The sequence below is a fragment of the Oncorhynchus mykiss genome, chromosome 19, assembly GCF_057628025.1.
Source record: "Oncorhynchus mykiss isolate SJ-2025 chromosome 19, ASM5762802v1, whole genome shotgun sequence".
NCBI lineage: Eukaryota > Metazoa > Chordata > Actinopteri > Salmoniformes > Salmonidae > Oncorhynchus > Oncorhynchus mykiss.
In genome coordinates this window covers 61,906,772-61,930,406 of record NC_143040.1, presented here as the reverse complement: position 1 = coordinate 61,930,406, position 23,635 = coordinate 61,906,772, and the positions used below count along the sequence as shown (strand labels likewise).

Sequence of the window (23,635 nt, the reverse complement as noted above, 5' to 3'; positions counted from 1 at the left end):
TTTCCACTTTTCCAGGGTCCAATGGCGACAAGTTTTACACCACTACAGCGGACACTTGGCATTGTGCATGGTGATCTTAGGCTTGTGTGCGGCTGCTCGGCCGTGCTGATGGACTTTATCTTTAACCCCCCCCCCCCATTTCGGTCTGTCTCATCGCTGCAACTCCCCAACAGGCTTGGGAGGCAAAGGTTGAGTCATGCGTTCTCCGAAACATGACCCACCAAACCGCACTTTTGAGAAGGGCAACCAGTTTGTGGCCCAGCACCTGTAGAAGCTCCTGGAGGGCACGGTGTATGAGCTGCCCTTCATCCTGCCTTACTGGGGAGATGTAGACCCTGTTGTGTACCAAGTGAGAGTGGAAGGGCAGAGAGATGAACCATCCCGTCCACCGATGGGAAGGGATCGGTTCTATAAGGGTAGTAGGGGCTGGTAATGGGGTAGGCCAGGGGGTACAGGACTGAAAGGAGTGAAATCGGTCTTCATGCCATTACAAAATGGAAATGTATAACACATTAAAAAAACATGTTTAGATTTCCTGAGACCTGTGTTGAAATGCACAATAAATATATTTTAAAAATAATGTTATTCTTGTTTCACTGTAAGCATGAGGGCACATTTCAAGTTGGTGTACACATTTATTAGCATAGAGGCATTTATTTATTCATCCAGATAATTTAATACACCCTGAAAATGAAACATAGGAGACAGGAAGAATACGTGATTCAAGGAATTTCCCCCTCACATCTTCTACAGAGCTAATACTATGGACTTAGGTACATGCTAAAGATGTATCCAGACCATACTAGTCCAAAGTCATAGCAAAGCTGCAGAATGCCCTTGACCCACAAGCAAGACACATATTCCCCCTTTCATCAGAATGAACATATAGAAGTACTTATTGCCTAATATACAGGAAACGGTGAACAGACTATATAAAACAATATTTTAGCGTAACCTTCCACAAGCCGATATGTATTCATTTATCATTGGCACACGAATACTCCAACACCAAGTGGTGCTTAGGACAACACTTCCCATGCCAGCTAACAGGCAACATTAGTAAACATGAGTTCCAGCTGGGTGATAGACATATTCCCTTTGCTTACAGGACATACAGTGCCATCAGAAAGTATTCACACCCCTGGACTTTTTCCAGGTTTTGTTATGTTACAGCCTGAATTTAAAATGGATTCAATTGAATGTCATCACTGGCCTACACACAAGTTAAAAAAATACATATTTTACAAATTAATGAAATGAAAAGCTGAAATGTCTTGAGTCAATACGTACTCAACCTGTTATGGCAAGCCTAAATAAGTTCAGGAGTAAAAATGTGCATAAGTCACATAAGTGGCATGTGCAACATGATTTTTCAATGACTACGTCATCGCTGACGGATTCAACCACAAAGATCAGGGAGGTTTTCCAAAAAAAGGGCACCTATTGGTAGATGGGTAAAAATAAAAAAGCAGATATTGAATATACTTTTGAGCATGGTGAAGTTATTAATTACACTTTGGATGGAGTATCAATACATCCAGTCACTACAAAGATACAGGTATCCTTCCTAACGTAGTTGCTGGAGAGGAAGGAAACAACTCAGGGATTTCACCATGAGGCCAATGGTGACTTTATAACAGTTAAGAGTTTAATGGCTGTGATAAGAGAAAACTGAAGATGACAACAACATTGTAGTTACTCCACAATACTAACCTAATACACAGAGTGCAAAGAAGCCTGTACAGAATAAAAAATATTCCAAAACATGCATCCTGTTTGCAACAAGGCACTAAAATAATAATGCAAATAAATGTGATAAAGCAATTAACACTTCGTATTCAGGACAAGAAGTTGTTTGGAGTACCACGCTCCATATTTTCAAGCATAGTGATGGCTGCATCATGTTATGGGTATGCTTGTAATCGTTAAGGACTTCACGATTTTAAAAAATGAAATGGAGTGACGCACAGGCAAAATCCTAGAGAAAAACCTGGTTCAGTCTGCTTTCCCACAGACACTGGGAAATTAATTTACCTTTCAGCAAGACAATAACCTAAAACACAAGGTCAAGTCTACACTGGAGTTGCTTACCAATAAGACTGAATGCTCCTGAGTGACCGAAAATCTATGGCAAGACCTAAAAATGGTTGTCTAGGAATGAACAACCACCAATTTGACAGAGCTTGAAGAATTTAAAAAAATAATAATACATTTTTAAAAAATGGGTAAATGTTGCAGAATCCAGGTGTGGAAAGCTGTTAAAGACTCACAGCTTTAATCGCTACCAACGTTGATTCTAACATGTATTGACAAAGTTGAATACTTATTCAATATATTAGTATTTGATTTTTTATTCATTTTCTTCTTTGGACAATGGCAATTAAACCTTTTGAATCCCACTTTGTAACAACAAAATGTGGAAAAGGTGAATGGGGTGTGAATACTTTCTGAAGCCACTGTATAACTAGAGAAATGAGGCGAGATATAAAACAAAAATAATTAACTTACGAAATAAGGCACTAGTCTTTTTTTTCAGATTAAAAAATCAGAAGTTGGTCTACAAACATCTGACTGCATAGAATGTCTGCACTGCTCTAACAGTCCCTCATCATCCAATGTGTTGAGTAAATTGTCAAATAAATGACTTGCATGAATTGCAAACTTCAGGTTGAAGATGAAAAGGTTAATAGCCCATTGTACCAGCATAAGGCCATACACAAATATCAAAACGGTTCATCATTATTTCACTACAAATGAAACAGAACCAATACTTCAGTGGAGACATACAGTAGAACAGATACATTGATGTTCGGTAGGCCAAGGTCCGATGAAGCGCTCCGATTTGACCAAGTATCCAGCCCAGCCTAACTACTAGCTTCGTTTACACAGGCAGCCCATTTCTGATCTTTTGCTCAATTATGGGCAAAATATCTGATCGGTCAAAAGACCAATTATTGGCAAAAGATCAGAAATAGACTGCCCGCGTAAACACAGCCTGACACTCAGTGCACGTTTGGTTGCAATTACTAGAAAATAATGCCTTCCTCTGCAACATTAGAAACTTTTTAACAATACCCTTTGGCATCCATTTCACAGCTGAATGACTTTGTCGATAGTAGTAGTTATGTTAGGCATCACCCAAAATAATTGCCAAAATTTCAAACAGATGAAGTTCAAACTGGGAAGACAAACCATGGTGATAAGGAGTACTAGAAACATATTCACAACCAATTAACAAGGTAAAAAACACGGGAATATCAGAAATAAAGGCATATAATAATTAAAAACATTGTCTTACTGACGTGACAATGGAAAGATAACATTAACAAGGTCCAATGCAGTCATTTTTAATCATTTCTGGCTAACAATTAAAGCTGCAATATATTCCTTTTTTGGGCAACCCGTCCAAATTCACATAGAAATGTGTGTTTACAAATCTGTCATAATTGAAAGCAAGTCTAAGAAGCAGTAGATCTGTCCTAGGTGCACTATTTCTATGCTTCCTGTTCTTAAGTTTCATTTTTGGGTCCTACTTCCGGTTCTGTACACCAGCTTCAAATAAAATACTTTGGGCAGTGGTGTAAAGTAAAAAATACGTGAAAGTACTACTTAAGTAGTTTTTTGGGGGGGGTATCTGTACTCCACAATTTATATTTGACAACTTTTACTTTACTACATTCCTAAAGAAATGTACTTTTTACTCCATACACTTTCCCTGACACCCAAAAGTACTTGTTACATTTTGAATGCTTATCAAGAGAACACCCCTGGTCAACCCTACTACCTCTGATCTGACGGACTCACTAAACACATGCTTCATTTGTAAGTGATGTGTGCACCTGGCTATCCGTGTAAAAAATGTAAATAATAAAAATAACAATCCTAAAAAACGGTGCCCTGTGCTTTGCTTAATATAAGGAATTTGAAACTATTTACTTTTAATACTTAAGAATTTTGCTAGGACTGTCTGGGTGTGGTCTGAGTAGGGAGGGGAAAACTGAAAACTAGCTGTTGGCGGAGAGGCTTGGAACTCTTCCTTATTGGACTATTAACTAATTATCTGCCAGGCAGGCCAAAAATCCCACCAAAACAGGCTGACACTTCAGGCTATCTTTTTAAACAGCTCTCACACTAAAAAGCATATCATCATTTTCAAAATATTATTCTAACCTAATACATATAAAACTGCACTGGGCCTTTAAATGTTTAAACCATTTGTTTTTCTCCAGTTATTTGACCTTAGCATGATTCCTTTTAACACTGGCACTCTAACCCACCCACATGCGTAACCAATAGCCGTAGAGTCGCTGCAGTGGTAAATCAACTGGCCCAGCTGTCAATCAACCCATTCTGACAGCTGTTAGTCAAGTCATTCAAAATAACAACTCCAAAGACTGTCTGGCCTGTATCGGTCTGTCTGGCCTGTATCGGAGTGAGTGGTGCCAAATAAAGCACTTGGCTTTGACTCTTGAAACTAACAAGGCACAAATTATTTCTTCCCCACAACACACACACATCATTCAGTATCTAGGCTATTCTAAACTGCAGTCACTTGCATCAGAGCACTACTACTCACAAACACCTGTTTTGGTTGTATGGGAGTCTTCCAAATTGACCTTATAAAATCTAGGATGTAGCTAACCCCACAGTGCTTTATTTAAGAGCTCTACTAGAAACGGTGTTGTTCTATGAACCCCAACCAGTGCTGTGTAACCAGTATTCCAGTCCCTTCTAGGAGTGGATGTTTGTGTGTACTATAACAGTGTGTTTGTACTATAACAGTGTGTGGGTACTATAGTTTAGTCATGTATGCATGATTCTTCTATATGTGGTGTGTCTGTATGCATGCATCTATCTACTCTAGACTATGTTCCCTCGTGTAAAATTGTGTGTGTACACACGTGTGTTTGCATGTACATGCCCATGGCTGTGTGTATGTGAGTATATATACAAACATGTTCCCTCAGCACTGGAACTCTTTACTGTTCACCATACAGGTTTGCCTCGAGGCGGGGCTTGTCGTGGCTGCCCGACCATGGCGTGCTCCGCTCTGCCGTCAGGTCCTCGTAAGACGACTTGGTGGCGTTGGAGCCTCCGAGTGGAGGGAAGTCGTCTTCATCCGGGTCGAGGTGAGAATCGCAGCTGGGATCCTCCTGTATGGTGGCCATCCGCGGGCCCTCCCCCACCACGACCACCCCACTTCCCGGGCCAGGGCCAGAAGCCAAGCCTGGGGCACTGATGCTGCCTGAGGCAGGTGGGCCCGTTGGGGGTAGAGAAGGGAGGGAGTGGAGAAGAATCCGAGTGCCGGAGGAGGAGGTTGGAGGCGTAGGTGGCTTGATGACGACGACAGAGGCCGTCTCGAGGCTGCTCAGCATCTCTGCTTTCTGAGGGGGGACAGGAGGACAGCAGGGTCAGGTTTGTGTTTGACTAATCCACTGCCTGACTGTATCCTTTTGAACTCAATTCAGTTGATCTTTAATGGTCTGGTCACACCATTACAACTGAATAGCCCAAAACAAACAACTCAGACACTCTGGCTCCAAACAAGGTCTACACTCTGCCTTTTATAAAGGCAACACGACTCTTCTCCTCACATACATCGCGCATCCTTGTGACACGCCGGCAGCGTGCACCCTGGCCCCACCCCCCCAAACCCACTCCCCTAAAAGGTGGAGCTGTACCAAATACAGGTACCTTCACCATCCGCTGCAGTTCCGCGAGGGGCCAAGGCTCTGGGGGGGGGGGGGGGCAGAACAGCTCATTGTAACGGAATTATCTCAGTTTACTATTATTTATCCTTTATTTCACCAGGGAAGTCATATTGAGATATATTTTTCAAGTGAGCCCTGTGAGGCCATCAGACATACTACCTTCTGGAACTCATTCATGCCGCTTCTGGGCCAACTACAGCCCAGTTTCAAATTCATTCCTAAACTCTTGCCCCTAGGCACTTCGTGTAAATGTGAAAAGATTCAATGGGTAATAGCATATGGTTCTCACGCCAACTTGCTCTCTTACAGACTTGGTGGAATCTTCACCCCATACTGCTTACAACTATGAAGTCCTTTCAGATCTAGGGGATCCGGGCTAGAGTCAGGCTCAACAGGGGGATCTGGGATAGGGTCAGGGTTAGGCTAGGGCTGTTGCAGTGGCCGTATTACCGACACCCCGGCAGTCATGAGTCATGACTGCAGTAAAATTTGACGTGACCGTTGAGTCATGGTGATATCCTCTTATCCACTCTGGACATGTATTGGTAGTACCCAACTCACTAATGATCATCAGGTTGCTAATGGCCTGGTACTCAGGACTCTATTGTCCCTCTAACCACTCTGACATCAATGTAATACAATCGAAAATCACAACAAACATCATCAAAACACTGCTTTTAAAACTCAACTTACTGTGATTGATCAATTTGAAGAAAGAATGAATGGAAAACATGGTCGTTGTGGATGTTGTTTTAAAGCCTATTAAAGCCTAACGCAACTAAAATGGACAGCACTTTCTAAGGGGATGATTAAATCAAAACATGCAAATGGAACGTGACGGAACAGGTCATTGTAACTCAAATATCCCAGTTACTATTATTTATCCTTTATTTCAACATGTAAAGTGTTGGTCCCATGTTTCATGAGCTGAAATAAAAGATCTTAGAAATGTTCCATACACACAAAAAGCTCATTTTTCTCCAATTTTGTGATCAAATTTGTTTACATCCCTGTTAGTGAGCATTTCTCCTTTGTGAAGATAATCATTCCACCTGACAGGTGGCATATCAAGAAGCTGATTAAATAGCGTGTTGGGGACAATAAAAAGCCACTCTAAACTGTGCAGTTTTGTCACAACACAATGCCACATATCTCAAGTTGAGGGAGAGTGCACTTGGCATGCTGACTGTAGGAATGTCCACAAGAGCTGTTTCCAGATAATTGAATGTTAATTTTTCTACAATAAGCTGCCTTCAAAGTCGTTTTAGAGAATTTGGCAGTACGTCCAACCGGCCTCACAACCACGTGTATCCATGCCAGCCCAGGACCTCCACATCTGGCTTCTTCACCTGCAGAATCGTCTGAGACCAGCCACCTGGATAGCTGATAAAACTGAGGAGTATTTCTGTCTGTAATAAAGACCTTATGTGGGTGGGCCTAGCTCCCAAGTGTGGTGGGCTCTCATGAATCTGATGTATTTAGGTGAGCGGACACCTGGGGCGATCGATTTGTGAGTTGCCCTTTGTGCCCGCTCCCATACGCTAGAAGTGTTTATTTCTTAGTGACTAATTTGTATACAGGTAGACCAGAAAAGCCACATCCCTGATTGGCAGATGAGTGGCAACCCTGATTAGAAGCACCTGCTGCCCATCTGTTGTTCTTTACAAATGCTGTTTTTAATTTTGAAATTCTACCTACAAACTGAAAAAAGCTGTAAAGCCAAAACGTCTTGTGTACATTATCCTTGATGCAGTGAAAATTATTTACAAAATTTTATTGGTCAGGGAGGTGATCAAGAACCCGATGGTCCCTTTGACAGAGCACCAGAATTCCTCTGTGGAGATGAGAGAACCTTCCAGAAGGACAACCATCTCTGCAGCACTACACCAATCAGGCCTTTATGGTAGAGAGGCCAGACAGAAGCCACTCCTCAAATCAAATCAAATGTATTTGTCACATACACATTAGCAGATGTTAATGCGAGTGTAGCGAAATGCTTGTGCTTCTAGTTCCTACAATGCAGTAATAACCAACGAGTAATCTAACAATTCCAAAACTACTACACAATAAAGATATGAATGAGTGATGGTACAGAACGGCATATAGATGCAGTAGATGGTATCGAGTACAGTATATGAGATGAATAATGTAGGATAAACAAAGCGGCATAGTTAAAGTGGCTAGTGATACATGTATTACTAGGCTAGTCAGTTAAGAATAAATTCTTATTTTCAATGACGGCCTAGGAACAGTGGGTTAATTGCCTGTTCAGACAGATTTGTACGACAGATTTGTACCTTGTCAGCTCGGGGGTTTGAACTTGCAACCTTCTGGTTACTAGTCCAACACTAACCACTAGGCTACCCTGCCTCCCCAGATGATATAGAGTACAGTATATACATATATGAGATGAGTAATGTAGGGTATGTAAACATTATATCAAGTAGCATTGTTTAAAGTGGCTAGTGATATATTTGTTTTCCTCAGTAAAAGGCACATGACAGCCCGCTTGGAGTTTGCCTAAAGGCACGTAAAGACTCTCAGACCATGAGAAACAAGATTATCTGGTCTGATGAAACCAAGACTAGGAAACTAGTCAGGATCGAGGCAAAGATGAACGGAGAAAAGTACAGAGAGATCCTTAATGAAGTCCTGAGCACTCTGGAGCAGGTTCTTAGACTGGGGCGAAGGTTCACCTTCCAACAGGTCAACAAGCCGAAGCACACAACCAAGACAATGCAGGAGTGGCTTCGGGACAAGTCTCTGAATGTCCTTGAGTGGCCCAGCCAGAGCCCGGACTGGAACCGGATAGAACATCTCTGGAGATCTGAAAATAGCTGTGCAGCAACACTCCCCATCCAACCTGACAGAGCTTGAGAGGATCTGCAGAGAAGAATGGGAGAAACTTCCCAAATACAGGTGTGCCAATCTTGTAGTGTTAGTTCGCCACTATGGCCTATTTATTGCCTTACCCCCCTAATCTTACTTAATTTGCGCACACTGTATATAGACTTTTCTACTGTGGTATTGACTTGTTTGTTTGTTTATCCCATGTGTATCTCTGTGTTGTTGTTTGTGTCGCACTTCTTTGCTTTATCTTGGCCAGGTCGCAGTTGTAAATGAGAACTTGTTCTCAACTGGCCGACCTGGTTAAATAAAGGTGAAATAAATCAAATAAATAAAAATACCCAAGAAGACTCGAGGCTGTAATCGCTGCCAAAGGTGCTTCAATAAAGTACTGAGTAAAGGGTCTGATTACTTATGTAAATTTAATATTTCCATTTTTTATTAAAAAAAATGTTTAAAATGTTTGTGCTTTGACATTAGTGTGTAAATCGATGAGGGAATAAAATGATTTAATCCATTTTAGAATAAGGCTGTAACGTAACAAATTGTGGAAAAAGTCAAGACGTCTGAATCCTTTCCGAAGGCACTGTAGAAAAGAGGAGAATATATTCTTTCTAATGCTGTTAACTTCCTTTCTCAACTTCTAATATTGAGCAAATTACACACTCACTGGCGTTTGACATAGGCTTTGAAAAAGCACCCACGTGTACTAGGCAAGGCAAATGCCTTGGCTTATGGTGAGCTTTCTTGACTTACGACTCTATTTAATCTGTATCGCGCCAGTTCAGCTTTACAGCATGATTGAAAGGCAATGTTCCTTCGTTAGACTGCATTCACGGTAAACGCTGCATATGTCGGCTCAAATCGGAAATTACATTTACATTTCTGTCATGCAATCTGTAGTCCTTAAAAACATCTTGCCAACACATGGCCGACCTTTGACTAACCAGCTAAATGGCTGCTATTAGAGAAAATGTGTTTTCAGTTACCTATCTACATAAAAAGGCTGTTAGTTTACAATGACTTTTCTAATTCTAATGTGGGGAGGTCAAAATAATAAATCTACCAAATCTATTAATTACTTCTCCTTGCCGTTCATCTGAAAAGACCTGCTAATCAAAGACCTTGTTAACATATGATGATGGTCCCTGGGTCTCCGGTTTGCCTGGACAGGGGTCCCTGGGCAAGAAAAGACAACATGCTCTGTAGTAGTCTGACTTCTCTAAAAGGGATAGCGGGTTATAGTGAGTGCGACTTCAAAGTTCAAACCTAGAACATGTGGACAGTGGTGAACATGGGAGGGCATAGGACTTATGTTGGGGAAGTTCATGGCATAGTCATGACGTGAGACTTACGCTGGGGAAGTTCATGTTTTATCATGACGTGACAGACTTACGCTGAGGAAGTTCATGTTTTAGTCATGACGTGAGACTTACGCTGAGGAAGTTCATGTTTTATCATGACGTGAGACTTACGCTGGGGAAGTTCATGTTTTATCATGACGTGACAGACTTACGCTGAGGAAGTTCATGTTTTAGTCATGACGTGAGACTTACGCTGAGGAAGTTCATGTTTTATCATGACGTGAGACTTACGCTGAGGAAGTTCATGTTTTAGTCATGACGTGAGACTTACGCTGAGGAAGTTCATGTTTTAGTCATGACATGAGACTTACGCTGAGGAAGTTTATATTTTAGTAATTTTGGTCATGACATGACAGACTTACGCTGGGCTTGGTGTTCTCATACTCCTTCTCCAGATTTTTATCCTACAGAAATGAAACAGAAAGCATGCCATTAGTGTATCAGCAACAGACATTAATGTGTCTTAAATCAACCATGTGGTGGGCTTCAAATATTATTATACAACATATGAAGACCCTTTTATCCAAAACGACTTAGTATCGTCTGTGCATACATTTCACTTATCAGTGGTCCTGGGAATCGAACCCACTATCCTGGCGTTGCAAGCGCCATGCTCCACCAATTGAGCAACAGAGGACAACATGTAAAGACAGACATGCTCAGTAAAGGTGTCTCACCACACAGTGCACCAGGATACTGAGAGGGATCCAGAAAATCAGAGAGAACACCACCACGGAGGCCACGATGTTGTCTGCCAGGAACTTCCCTACAAGAGGGAGACAGAGAGAAAAAGACAAACTCCAACCAGCCTTTCAAATAAACTCCAAGCTAGTCCAACTGGACCTCCAAGCTAGTCTAACGCCAACATTGCATCCCAACTCACCGAAAGTGTTGATGTCCAGCTTGTCGATGAAATCCCACAACCTCTCGATCACATCCTGGACTTGCTTCATGCATTTGCCCTGAAACAAACAGACAAATCAATATATCATAATTTTCAGCCAATTTAAATAGAACGTGGTACTCCCTGTAGGACCAATACCATCTATTCAAAACATTATCTTCGTGTAAAAATGTATTTTAAAATGTATTTATTGACGTGAAATGTGTTGAAACTCTGAATACAGGCAGAGTCCATTCAGTGTGAGTAGAGGTGAATGGTCAATGCTAATGGAAGAGGTCAGTCACTCACGCCCTCATCACAGAAGCCCACGGTGCAGGGTTTCCCCTTGCGCAGGTACAGGAAGTTCTGGTCCTTTTTGACGAAGGGAGTGCAGGTGCCATTTTTGTCCCGGCAGCAGACCTTACACGAATTGACCAGCTCTGGGAGAGTAAAGGGAGGTCAGTTTAGGTTCAAAGACAACCTGGTGCTATACTATTATCTGTATCTTTCTCCAAATGTCCTTTACAGTGCCTTAATATCCCTTGACTTATTCCACATTTTGTTGTGTTACCGCCTGAATTCAACATTTATTAAATGGATAATTTGTTCCTTACCCATCTACACACAATACCCCATAATGAAATGTTAGCACATGTATTGAAAATTAAATACAGAAATATCTCATTTACATAAGTATTCACAACACTACAAACTGAGCTCTGGTGCATACAATTTCCTTTGATCATCCTTGAAATGTCACTACAACTTGATAGGAGTCCACCTGTGGCCAATTAATTTGTTTGGACATGATTTAGAAAGAAACACCTGTCTATACAAGGTGTCAGAGCAGAAACTATACCATGAAGAAGTCCAAGGAACTGTTCTGTCACGTTCTGACCTTTATTTCCTTTGTTTTGTCTTTATTTAGTATGGTCAGGGTGTGAGTTGGGGTGGGCAGTCTGTTTGTGTTTCTATTTCTGTGTTTGGCCTGATATGGTTCTCAATCAGAGGAAGCTGTTGATCGTTGTCCCTGATTGAGAACCATATTTAGGTAGCCGGCTTTACGCATCTGGTCTCCAGTGTGTCTCCTCGGGCCAGCATACATGGCACCAGCCTTACGCATGGTGTCCCCGGTTTGCCAGCACAGCCCGGTCGGGCTACGGGGAGCATTCAACCAGGTAAGGTTGGGCAGGCTCGGTGCTCAAGAGCTCCAGTGCGCCTGCACGGTCCGGTCTATCCAGTGCCACCTCCACGTACCAGCCCTCCGGTGGCAGCCCCCCGCACCAGGCTGTCTCTCCTATTTCTGCCTACAGGGTCTCCCGCCTGTCCGGCGCCGCCAGATCCTCCCGCCTATTTCTGTGTTTGGCCTGATATGGTTCTCAATCAGAGGCAGCTGTTGATCGTTGTACCTGATTGAGAACCATATTTAGGTAGCCTGGGTTTCACTGTTGGTTTGTGGGTGTTTGTTTCCTGTGTCAGTGTTTGTCGCCACACGGTACTGTTTCGGTTTGGTTATGGCACGTATTAGTTTATTGATTTTGTATTTCATAGTGTTCAGTGCTTTTCTTATTAAAATCGTCATGAGCACTTAACACGCCGCATCTTGGTCCGATCCTTACTCCTCTTCAGACGAAGAGGAGGAAATCTGCCGTTACATGTTCTTAAATCTCAGAGATAGAATTGTGATGAGGCATATATCTGGGGAAGGGTATGAAACTACTTCTAGAGCATTGAAAGTTTCCAAGAGCACAGTGGTCTCCATCATTGGGAAAGTAAAACATATGGAACTACCCAGACTGATTAGAGCTGGCCATCTGACCAAACTGAGCCTCTGGGCAAGAAGAACCTTGGTCATGGAGGTGACCAAGAACCCAAGTACTGACAGTACTACAGAGTTCATTGACTGAGATGGGAGAACCTGCCAGAAGGACAACAGTCTGTCCAGCCCTCCACCAATCTGGAAGAGCGGCCAGACGGAAGCCAGTCCTAAAAAAAGAAGCACATGACAGCACGCCTGGAGTTTGCAAAAAAGTCACGTGAAAGACTCAGAGCACAAGGCAAAATGGTCTGATTGAAAAATGTAATTCTCTGGCCTGAATGCAAAGCCAGGTGCTGCTCATCGCATGTCTAAAACCATCCCTACCATGAAGTATGGTGCTGGCAGCATCATACTATGGGAATGCTTTTCGGTGGCAGAGACTGGGAGACTGGTAAGGATAGAACAACCTTCAACTGTGGCAAAGATTTACATTCCAACAGGACATTGACCCCAAGCATACAGCCAAAGCAAAGCTGGAATGGCTTCAGAACAAGAATGTGAAAGTCCTTAAGAGGCACAGCCAAAGGCCAGACTTGAAAATATGTGGAAAGACTTGAAGATTGCTGTTCACTGCCACTCTCCATCTAACATAACAGTGCTTGAGAAAATCTGCCAAGAATAAATGGGAGAGAAGACCCAAATCCAGATGTGCAAAGCTGATAGACATACCCAAGACGACTCAAAGCTGATGCAGACATACCCAAGACGACTCAAAGCTGATGCAGACATACCCAAGACGACTCAAAGCTGATGCAGACATACCCAAGACGACTCAAAGCTGATGCAGACATACCCAAGATGACTCAAAGCTGTAACCACCGCTAAAGGTGCTTCTATAAAGTATTAACTCAGGGGTGTCCAGAATCTCAAATGTCCAGACATTTCTTTAAACATGTTTTCACTTTGTCATTATGGGGTATTGTGTGAGGGTGGGTGAGAAAAAATAAATTGAATCCATTTTTAATTCTGTCTGTAACACTACAAAATGTGGAATAAGTCAAGGGGTATGAATACTTTCTGAAGGCACTGTACAGTATATTGGCAGAAATCAAATTTAAGGCTTTGCGTTTCGAACATTAATTTAAACTTGAAGCCTCAAATCAAATAAAGAACAAAACCTTTAATGCAAAGATATTGGGTCCATCCATAGAGATAGAAATACAACTATAGAGAGGCTCTATGAGTACACAATGGTACTGTACAGTGGTGTATGTGAGAGGGTTGTACCATTACAAGCACAGGGCTGTAGGTTCTGCACAGCCTCACAGAAGGTCATGCACTCCCCGTCGCTGCACCTCCCACTGTCCACACAGATGGTATTGTCCGGAGCGTTGTCTGGGTTTGGGCACTCACTGCTCTTACCTAAGGTTTTGAGAAGGCGGCGGGGAGAGAGGACATCAAAGAAATTGAGATTCTCCCTCAGGGAGGGGTGAGTAAACAGGGGTGAGTCCCGTTGAGAACAACATATTTTACTAGGGAGCCCTGTATTACAAAGCATCAATGATCAATAAAAAATAAAATCACATCGGTCTGTTTAGCAGTGGCTATCCTGTGTATGAACAGTAGGGGAGGCTTACCTGTGCAGAGGGACATGCCCTTACAGGTGGCGTTGATTGGCTCCTGGCACGGCTTGCCTGCCTGCTGAAACTTGCAGTTCTTACAGCATGGACTGTTCCTGTCACTGGATGTACCCGGACATAGAACACAATAACTTTTGTTTCCATGTGGGGGATGTCACTAATCATCATAGTAGTGTGAATGCACTGGCATGGTGATGATAGAGAGGAATGTTACTGGATAGTATGTTCAATGCAGCCATTTTTTTTATCTCAATATCAAATCCTTTCTGGGTAACAATAAAGTACTTTACTGTGATTATTTTCAATTCAAATGGTATTTTTTTTTTTTTAAATGTAAAGAATGTAAATAGCTTCTTAGAAAAGTGCAATTTCTCAAGCAAGAATGTTGCTAGAACTGTCTGGGAGTGGTCTGAGTGGGGAGGGGAAAACTGAAAACAACCTGTAATTGGCAGAGTGGTTTGGAACTCTCTCTTATTGGTCTATTAACTAATTTACCGCCTGGTGGTGTCACCAGGCAGGCAAAAACTGCCAAAAGAGGCTGAAATTTCAGGCTGTCTTTTCAAACAGCTTTTACACTAAAATGGCTTCATGGTCATTTTCACAGTATTATTCCAACCAGTGTGAAAATGTATATAAAACACAGGAGGGAAAAAATTCTAATAATCACATTATTGAGAGCACTGGGCCTTTAAACACACAATAGAGAACTGCAATGTCAGTTTACTTTATTATTTTACTGTATATTACGAAATTGACATGATTCTGTATGTAACCATGTTGTAACTCCTACATGACACTGCAAACTAAATTTCCCCAAGGGGACAATAAAGTCAGCCAGTAATAAAGAAAGGCAGGAATTCACTGAAGCCTTTGTAAATGTCATCCTGCCATATGAATTAGTGCACTCAGAGGTGACCATTTTGGGCCGTGTGTGGCGGGTCTCTACCTGCACTGGGACTCGGGCCTGAACTTGCAGTCGGCGGAGCAGCACTGGTCGTCGTTGAGGTGCAGCAGGCCCGGGTCGCACTCCTCCCCTTCCTCAACGCGCAAGTTCCCACACACCTTGCTGTTCCTCTCCTTGAAGCAGATGGGAGCCTTGAGGCGCAGCGTCTTCCCTATGGAGATCTTACTGCAGTTGGAGAAACGCTGTGGGGAGAAGACAAATATAAAGGAAGGGAGGAAGGAAAGAATATAAGGTAAATGTCATGTGAGCATATACGAGTCATTTGACAGAAGATTTGAAGCACACAAGAGCATTACCTTGTTATTGTAGTGGTCCCCGCTCACAGCGATGGGGTACATGACAAACTTGCCCCCGTGGTCGTCGCTAGGGGCGCAGTAGTGCATGCTGTCAGGGTCGTGCTCAGCTCCAAAGTTGTGGCCCAGCTCATGGGTTGTCACCAAATCTGCTTCCTGGTGATGGGAGAAAAAAAACGAAAAAAAAAAACGTAATGCTTGGAAACCATATATTGACAAGCAACAATTAATAAAGAAATGACATATCTATTATCTTTGGGATATAAAGCATGTAGAATATCTGAGGAGCAGTGACTTGAAGAGGGTCTTGTAAGGTCTAAGTCATTAATATTAGTGATGCATACGGCTGTCTACTCAATCCATAACCCAACACAATGTGCCCCACAGGTTATTCTATCCATGTGTCATTAGACAACATCTCAAACCATCATCTTGACTGAGTACTGCCCATCATCTGACCTATGACCTATGACCCAGAAAGATGTCATGAATTATGCAGTACAGGGAGTTGTTCAGTCCTGGTTCTAGTTTATTCGATAGAGGCTGCAGAAGCCATAGAAATAGCATGGCTGGATTCAGATACTCAATGAGGAACCTACCTTGGTTAGAATGGTTTTGCCATAATTCTTAGTGCTGGTTAAACCAGTGTTGAGGAAACTGGGGTTCTTAACGGAACTAGATGGAAAGAAAGCTGCAGAAAACAAAAAAAGAAATCAGATTCTCAAGCGATTGCTCCTATATTTCTAGTCTATCACACCATTATCAAAACACTAATCATAGTTATTTTATCAGAATTGAGAGGACCTCTGTGAGAGGCTACGCCTTACGTTTAGGGCAGAGGCCCCCCATAGCCTGGGCTTTAGAAGGGGCCACGTAAGCCAAGCCCAGTGTCCCCTCATCAAAGTCCTGATAGGTGAACAGGTGGGCAAGGCACACAGTGCTAGCATTGTCCGCTATGTCCGTGCTAAATTGCTGCAGAGAAAAGAGGTATTGAAAAATGAATGAGAAGAAAATACTAGTCATTACAAGCCAAAAGTATCCCCAGAGTGAGAGTGTTTGTTGTCAATCATGTTTAGGCCCATTCAAGTAAATGTTATTGAAGATTCTACAACATAAAGTTCATACAGTGACCCCCCAAAAAATGTGCCTTCATGTATTCCCTACCTACAGACAACAGAACACTGTACAGGCTACACTCTGTGATGGCATCTGAGTAGATTAGAGTCAGTAGCAGTGTCTCACTTCCAGCAGTTTCTTGACGTCCCACACCTCCTTGCCTTGGATGGGGCTTCCCTTCATGTTGTAGTGGGTCCAGTCCGGCCCAGCCTGGCCAAGCGGCGCTCTGGTTGGCTCCTTGTTGATGATGATCTACAACCAGGACATTACAACTTCTTAAACCCAATTAAGGTTACAGCACGTACTACAGTCCCCATAATGCTCTGCACAAGATATTATGGTCTGGAGAAGATATGGATCATAGACCGCCACAGGCGGTGGTTTCGTAGTAGACGCAGTGTTGCCATTCATTCCCACACAAAGAGCTTCCACGGTCTGCTCCAAAAATGCTTTTTCCAATTAGGGTACTACAGTTATGCTCAGCTTAATTTCTTAACCCAGCACTGACACATAACACACTGAGCTATGGTGTCACTAGTGATATGGAATGATTGGCATGGAAATGACAACGCCAAATGACAACATGCCAAATATTTGCTTACAACTACTACCAACTCACACACACAGCTAACAAATAGTCCCACCTGTTGGATCTGAACACCGTATCCTGTAAACTCGTCATCCCAGGTTGTGTTCCTGTACATGTCGTCCACTCTGTCAATCAACTCAATCTGGGGGAAACAGACAGTATTAGCACAAACCCAGATGATGCCTGCTCCTGGACAGTGGTTCGTTGCAGCACTACACAATTCCAAATGGACCTCATGGCTTTACTTTCAGGCACTTCATGAAGGTCTAAAACACGTCTCAAACTCCTCCCTTGTACTTGATTGATGAATTAAAGGTCACTAATTAGTATAGAACTCCTCTCACCTGCTTGTTTAAGTCTTAATTGAAAGGAAAAAACAAAAACTAGAAGACACTAGAGCTGTGTTCGAATACTCATACTAACCCCACTAAGCATACTATTTGTGATGTAAATTAAGTCTGCAATATGCTTATTTGTCATAAACTCAGCAAAAAAGAAACCGATCCTGTGCAGGTGTTGTTACACGTGGTCTGCCACTGCGAGAATTATCAGCTGTCCGTCCCATCTCCGTGTAGCGCTCTTTGGCATCTCACAGTATGGACATTGCAATTTATTTCCCTGGCCACATCCGCAGTCCTCATGCCTCCTCGCAGCATGCCTAAGGTATGTTCACGCAGATGAGCAGGGACCCTGGGCATCTTTCTTTTGGTGTTTTTCAGAGTCAGTAGAAAGGCCTCTTTAGTGTCCTAACTTTTCATAACTGTGACCTTAATTGCCTACCGTCTGTAAGCTGTTCATGTCTTAACGACCGTTCCACAGGTGCATGTTCATTAATTGTTTATGGTTCATTGAACAAGCATGGGAAACAGTGTTAAATGAAGTTCTGTGAAGTTATTTGGATTTTTATGAATTATCTTTGGAAGACAGGGTCCTGAAAAAGGGACGTTTCTTTTTCTGCCGAGTTTAGTATGGATATAGTTAGTATACCAAAAACGTTCCTGCATGTCGTACTAAAATACAAAGTATACAAGCAGTGGACACTATTTCTGTGCTTTTAGGGCCAATAATGCAATTGCTCAGAAAATGAGTGTAGCGTCACAACATTTTCAGATTTTAAGAAAATATGCAGCCGAAGACCGACAAGAGCGGGTACAAATTCATTGCTTTAAAGAATGACAAATGTTAAGAAAATATTGTTATTTGACTTTTCAAATAACTTACGTTACACCTTATGTTAGCTACGCTAGGCTTACGAACCGCATAGTTACAGCAGTTGCTTGTATGTACCGGTATGTTAGCTAGCTACTTAAAGTTAGTTGGCTACTAATGAATCAAACTTGCCAGTATACAGTATTAACTATATGCTATCTAACTACTCAACGTTTATTGACTTGATTATTCACATTCTTAGCCGTATAGTTGTTGTGCATTCTGAATGGATATGGTTGATGAAGTCGTAAGATGTCTAGCTAGTAATTTGTTATGCTAACAAGCTAGCATGATGTTCCACAGCAACAGCATCAACTTCCGGTAGGCAGACAAAGCGCTAGTACACTCAACTGAAAGGATATTGTTCATTTACAGTATACTAAAATGAACAAATAGTATATACTCATTAAGTACGTAGTATACAGTATGTTAGTATGGGTATTCAAACACAGTTTAAGCCTTCCATGGAATGAGTTTGAAACCCCTGGTCTAAAAGCATTGAGTAGGTATGGCACAGGAGGTTGGTGGCACCTTAATTGGGGAGAACAGGCTCGTATCGTGTAAGGAGCGGAATGGTATCAAGTACATCAAACATGGTTTCCAGGTATTTGATGCTGTTCCATTTGCGCGGTTCCGGCCATTATAATGAGCCATCCTGTGAGGCATAATGATAGATTGCTAATAGCTCCACCTTAGGCTCGATGAAAATTTGACCACATGACTTCAACCTATTCGATCTCCTCAGATTTACCTACCATACACCCGAGTGTACAAAACATTAGGAACACCATCCTAATGTTGAGTTGCACCCCCTTTTGCCCTCAAAACATCCTCAATTCGTAGGGACATGGCCAGTACAAGGTGTTGAAAGCATTCAACAGGGATGCTGGCCCATGTTGACTCTAATACTTCCCACAGTTGTGTCAAGTTGTCTGGATGTCCTTTGAATAGTTGGACCATTTTTGACACACAGGAAACTGTTGAGCGCGAAAACCCCAGCAGCGTTGCAGTTCTTGACACACTCAAACCGGTGCGCCTGGCACCTACTACCATACCTCATTCAAAAGACACTTAAATCTTTTGTCTTGCCCATTCACCCTCTGAATAGCACACATACACAATCCATGTCTCAATTGTCTCAAGGCTTAAAAATCTAATTGAAATAAATTAAGTAAGCCCAAATCTATGGATTCCACAACTGGGAATACAGATATGCATCTTTTGGTCACAGATAACTTAAAAATAAATAAATAGGGCTCAGGATCTCATCACGGTATCTTTGTGCATTCAAATTGCCATCAAAAAAATGCAATTGTGTTCGTTTTCCGTAGCTTATGCCTGCCCATATCATAGCCCCACCGCTCTGTTCAATATGTTGACACCAGAAAACCACTCACCCACACAACGCCATTCACGTGGTCTGCAGTTGTAAGGGCCTGTTGGATGTACTGGCAAATTCTCAAAAACAACTTACGGCGGCTTACGGTAGAGAAATTAACTATTTTATCTGGCAACAGCTCTGGTGGACATTCCTCCAGTCAGCATGCCAAAAGCACGCTCCCTCAAACTTGAGACATCTGTGGCATTTTATTGTGTGATAAAATTGCAATTTTGAGTTGGCATTTTATTGTCCCCAGCACAAGGTGCACCTGTAATGATCATGCTGTTTAAATCAGCTTCTTGATATGCCACACCTATTATGTGGATTATCTTGGACCAACTTTACACTTTACATGTTGTGTTTATATTTTTGTTAAGTATATATTTTTTCCAATATAATTTTTATTCTTTAGAATTTTCCCTTAACACTACCACCCCTTCCCTAATTGGAGTAAACTAGCGGGAAACAATACTTAGGCGTCTATTTCCTGCTTATACATACCAAATACTAATTGAGTGTATGTAAACTTCTGACCCACTGGGAATGTGATGAAATAAATAAAAGCTGAAATAAATCATTCTCTCTATTATTATTCTGACATTTCACATTACTAAAATAAAAGTGGTGATCCTAACTGACCTTAGACAGGGAATTTTTACTAAGATTAAATGTCAGGAATAGTGAAAAACTCAGTTTAAATGTATTTGGCTAAGGTGTATGTAAACTTCCGACTTCAACTGTGTATGTATGTATGTATGTATGTATGTATGTATAAGTACATTATATTGGTTGCAAGAATTATGTATAATAATTTAAATTAAAAACAAAATTTTGAATCAGCCGTCGTTTTGTGTATCAGCTCATAAATCATGTGCCATTGAATCGGTACATCAAAAAATCTCCTCCCAACTATTTTGCAACCTGTATGGTGCAGCTGTATTTCCACACTATGAGGTTGGAATAATACTGTGACTTTTTTGAAAATTATGATAATGCCCTGTTAGTTTAAGAGCAGTTTGAAGAGAACGCCTGAAATGTCAACCTGTTTTGGTGACATCACTAGGCAATAACTTAGTTAATAGACCAATAAGAAAGAGTTCCCAACATTGTTGTTAAGTCATATATTAGGGTTCAGATGACCCTGCAAACTATATTGTTAGGGGATCTGAAAAACCATGATCAGTCAATGGGAAATATCCTTAGTGTTGCGTAAAGTATTTATTTTTAAAGCAATAATCGGTAGAAATGTTACAAATAGGGAGGTTCAGGAGCCTCGTAAGACATCACAGTAAAATGGAGGGATGTATCGCACAAGGAAATTGCTAAATGGCGTTATACTGTGAAAGATGGGTTAATCTGTGGACACCGGAGGGTTGGCGTTATACTGGGAAAGATGGGTTAATCTGTGGACATGGGGGGGATTGGAGTTTTACTGTGAAAGATGGGTTAATCTGTGGACATGGGAGGGCTGAAGTTATACTGTGAAAGATGGGTTAATCTGTGGACATGGGAGGGCTGGAGTTATACTGTGAAATATGGATTAATCTGTGGACACCGGAGGGTTGGCGTTAAGATCACAATGAATGGTGGATTGGCCGCTGTGGGTGAAAATCCAGCACTTGAAAAAAGAGGAAAATAGGAATATGTATAATTATTTAACTACATACAGTGGGGCAAAAAAGTATTTAGTCAGCCACCAATTGTGCAAGTTATCCCACTTAAAAAGATGAGAGGCCTGTAATTTTCATCATAGGCACACCTCAACTATGACAGACAAAATGAGGGGGAAAAAATCCAGAAGATCACATTGTAGGATTTTTTATGAATTTATTTGCAAATGATGGTGGAAAATAAGTATTTGGTCAATAACAAAAGTTTATCTCAACACTTTGTTATATACCCTTTGTTGGCAATGACAGAGGTCAAACGTTTTCTGTAAGTCTTCACAAGGTTTTCACACACTGTTGCTGATATTTTGGCCCATTCCTCCATGCAGATCTCCTCTAGAGCAGTGATGTTTTGGGGCTGTTGCTGGGCAACACGGTCTTTCAACTCCCTCCAAAGATTTTCTATGGGGTTGAGATCTGGAGACTGGCTAGGCCACTCCAGGACCTTGAAATGCTTCTAGCGAAGCCACTCCTTTGTTGCCCGGGCGGTGTGTTTGGGGTCATTGTCATGCTGAAAGACCCAGCCACGTTTCATCTTCAATGCCCTTGCTGATGGAAGGAGGTTTTCACTCAAAATCTCACGATACATGGCCCCATTCATTCTTTCCTTTACACGGATCAGTCGTCCTGGTCCCTTTGCAGAAAAACAGCCCCAAAGCATGATGTTTCCACCCCCATGCTTCACAGTAGGTATGGTGTTCTTTGGATGCAACTCAGCATTCTTTGTCCTCCAAACACGATGAGTTGAGTTTTTGCCAAAAAGTTATATTTTGGTTTCATCTGACCATATGACGTTCTCCCAATCTTCTTCTGGATCATCCAAATGCTCTCTAGCAAACTTCAGACGGGCCTGGACATGTACTGGCTTAAGCAGGGGGACACCTCTGGCACTGCAGGATTTGAGTCCCTGGCTGCGTAGTGTGTTACTGATGGTAGGCTTTGTTACTTTGGTCCCAGCTCTCTGCAGGTCATTCACTAGGTCCCCCTGTGTGGTTCTGGGATTTTTGCTCACAGTTCTTGTGATCACTTTGACCCCACGGAGTGAGATCTTGCGTGGAGCCCCAGATCGAGGGAGATTATCAGTGGTCTTGTATGTCTTCCATTTCCTGATAATTGCTCCCACAGTTGATTTCTTCAAACCAAGCTGCTTACCTATTGCAGATTCAGTCTTCCCAGTCTGGTGCAGGTCTACAATTTTGTTTCTGTTGTCCTTTGTCTGTCATAGTTGAAGTGTACCTATAATGAAAATTACAGTCCTCTCTCATCTTTTTAAGTGGGAGAACTTGCACAATTGGTGGCTGACTAAATACTTTTTTGCCCCACTGTATAATGTGTACATGAAGTATTGTTGTCCCTTAGTTTACTATAATCAGGGTAGGGATGGTAGGGGGGAAGTATAAATAAATAAAAAGGGGATTAGAAATTATACAAAACAATTACATTGATAGAACCCACAATCTGCAATATTAAATCTTTATTTGGTACATAATAGGCACTTACTATAGTAATTTTTTTATTTAACCTCTTGAGATGGGAATAACTGTTTTTTATTACTTTGTTCTCATCATGACAGAATGTTAAAATTAGGTGAAATAAAACTTTTTTTCCCATCAAATTACTCCACCCAAAAGGGACTAATTTCGTGGAATGCAGATTTTTTTGGGCACTGATCATTTAGACAAATCACGATGTAACAGGTACTCGCATCTTTCAAATTTCGGAAGAGGAAAGGACATTTGGCCCATAGACTTGCCTAGAAACTGGCTGCAAGTTTCCCTTTAGAGGGGTAAATACTTCGCTAGTCTCGTTAGTATCCTTTCTAACACGTCGCCCCGGAGAACTTAAAAATCGAACATCCGACACAATAATGCAAGATTTTAGATCTGGGTATCTGAGATTAGTTTGGGACTCTCACCAGGTAGTTGAGTGTAATGCTCTCCTCTCCGCGGCCCATGTGTTTGAAGAAGCGGTAGTCGGCCACCAGGGCTAGAGGACAGGTGTTCTTCTTGTGGTTGTGGGTCACTCTCTTCTCTCTGTGGAGGGAATCTATGATGGGAGGAAGGAAGGAGAGGAGGAGAGAAACACTGTAAGAAGTCACAGCTGGGAGAATGAGTGAATGAGGCCAGCACTTAAGTTCCAACTGTTCGGTGCCCTTGTATTCACATTCCGTTTGCCTATGAACTGATTTCATGCAGTATACTATACAGTGGCA

General features: G+C 42.0%; 1 protein-coding gene across 1 annotated transcript in view; it reads right to left on the bottom strand.

The window, feature by feature from the left end:
* Positions 1 to 615: 615 nt before the first annotated feature.
* The window catches only part of LOC110498110 (disintegrin and metalloproteinase domain-containing protein 17), a 33,371-nt gene continuing 10,351 nt past the window's right edge, over positions 616 to 23,635 (bottom strand). The window contains exons 6-19 of the mRNA XM_021574703.3: positions 23,339 to 23,469; positions 17,222 to 17,308; positions 16,704 to 16,829; positions 16,289 to 16,433; positions 16,061 to 16,152; positions 15,465 to 15,617; positions 15,151 to 15,350; positions 14,202 to 14,305; positions 13,852 to 13,986; positions 11,115 to 11,245; positions 10,806 to 10,884; positions 10,600 to 10,688; positions 10,285 to 10,326; positions 616 to 5,384 (exon numbers count right to left, since the gene is read on the bottom strand). Of these exons, the coding sequence (XP_021430378.2) occupies positions 4,980 to 5,384; positions 10,285 to 10,326; positions 10,600 to 10,688; positions 10,806 to 10,884; positions 11,115 to 11,245; positions 13,852 to 13,986; positions 14,202 to 14,305; positions 15,151 to 15,350; positions 15,465 to 15,617; positions 16,061 to 16,152; positions 16,289 to 16,433; positions 16,704 to 16,829; positions 17,222 to 17,308; positions 23,339 to 23,469 (1,919 nt within the window). The 3' untranslated portion in view covers positions 616 to 4,979. The remainder of the gene's footprint in view (positions 5,385 to 10,284; positions 10,327 to 10,599; positions 10,689 to 10,805; positions 10,885 to 11,114; positions 11,246 to 13,851; positions 13,987 to 14,201; positions 14,306 to 15,150; positions 15,351 to 15,464; positions 15,618 to 16,060; positions 16,153 to 16,288; positions 16,434 to 16,703; positions 16,830 to 17,221; positions 17,309 to 23,338; positions 23,470 to 23,635) is intronic.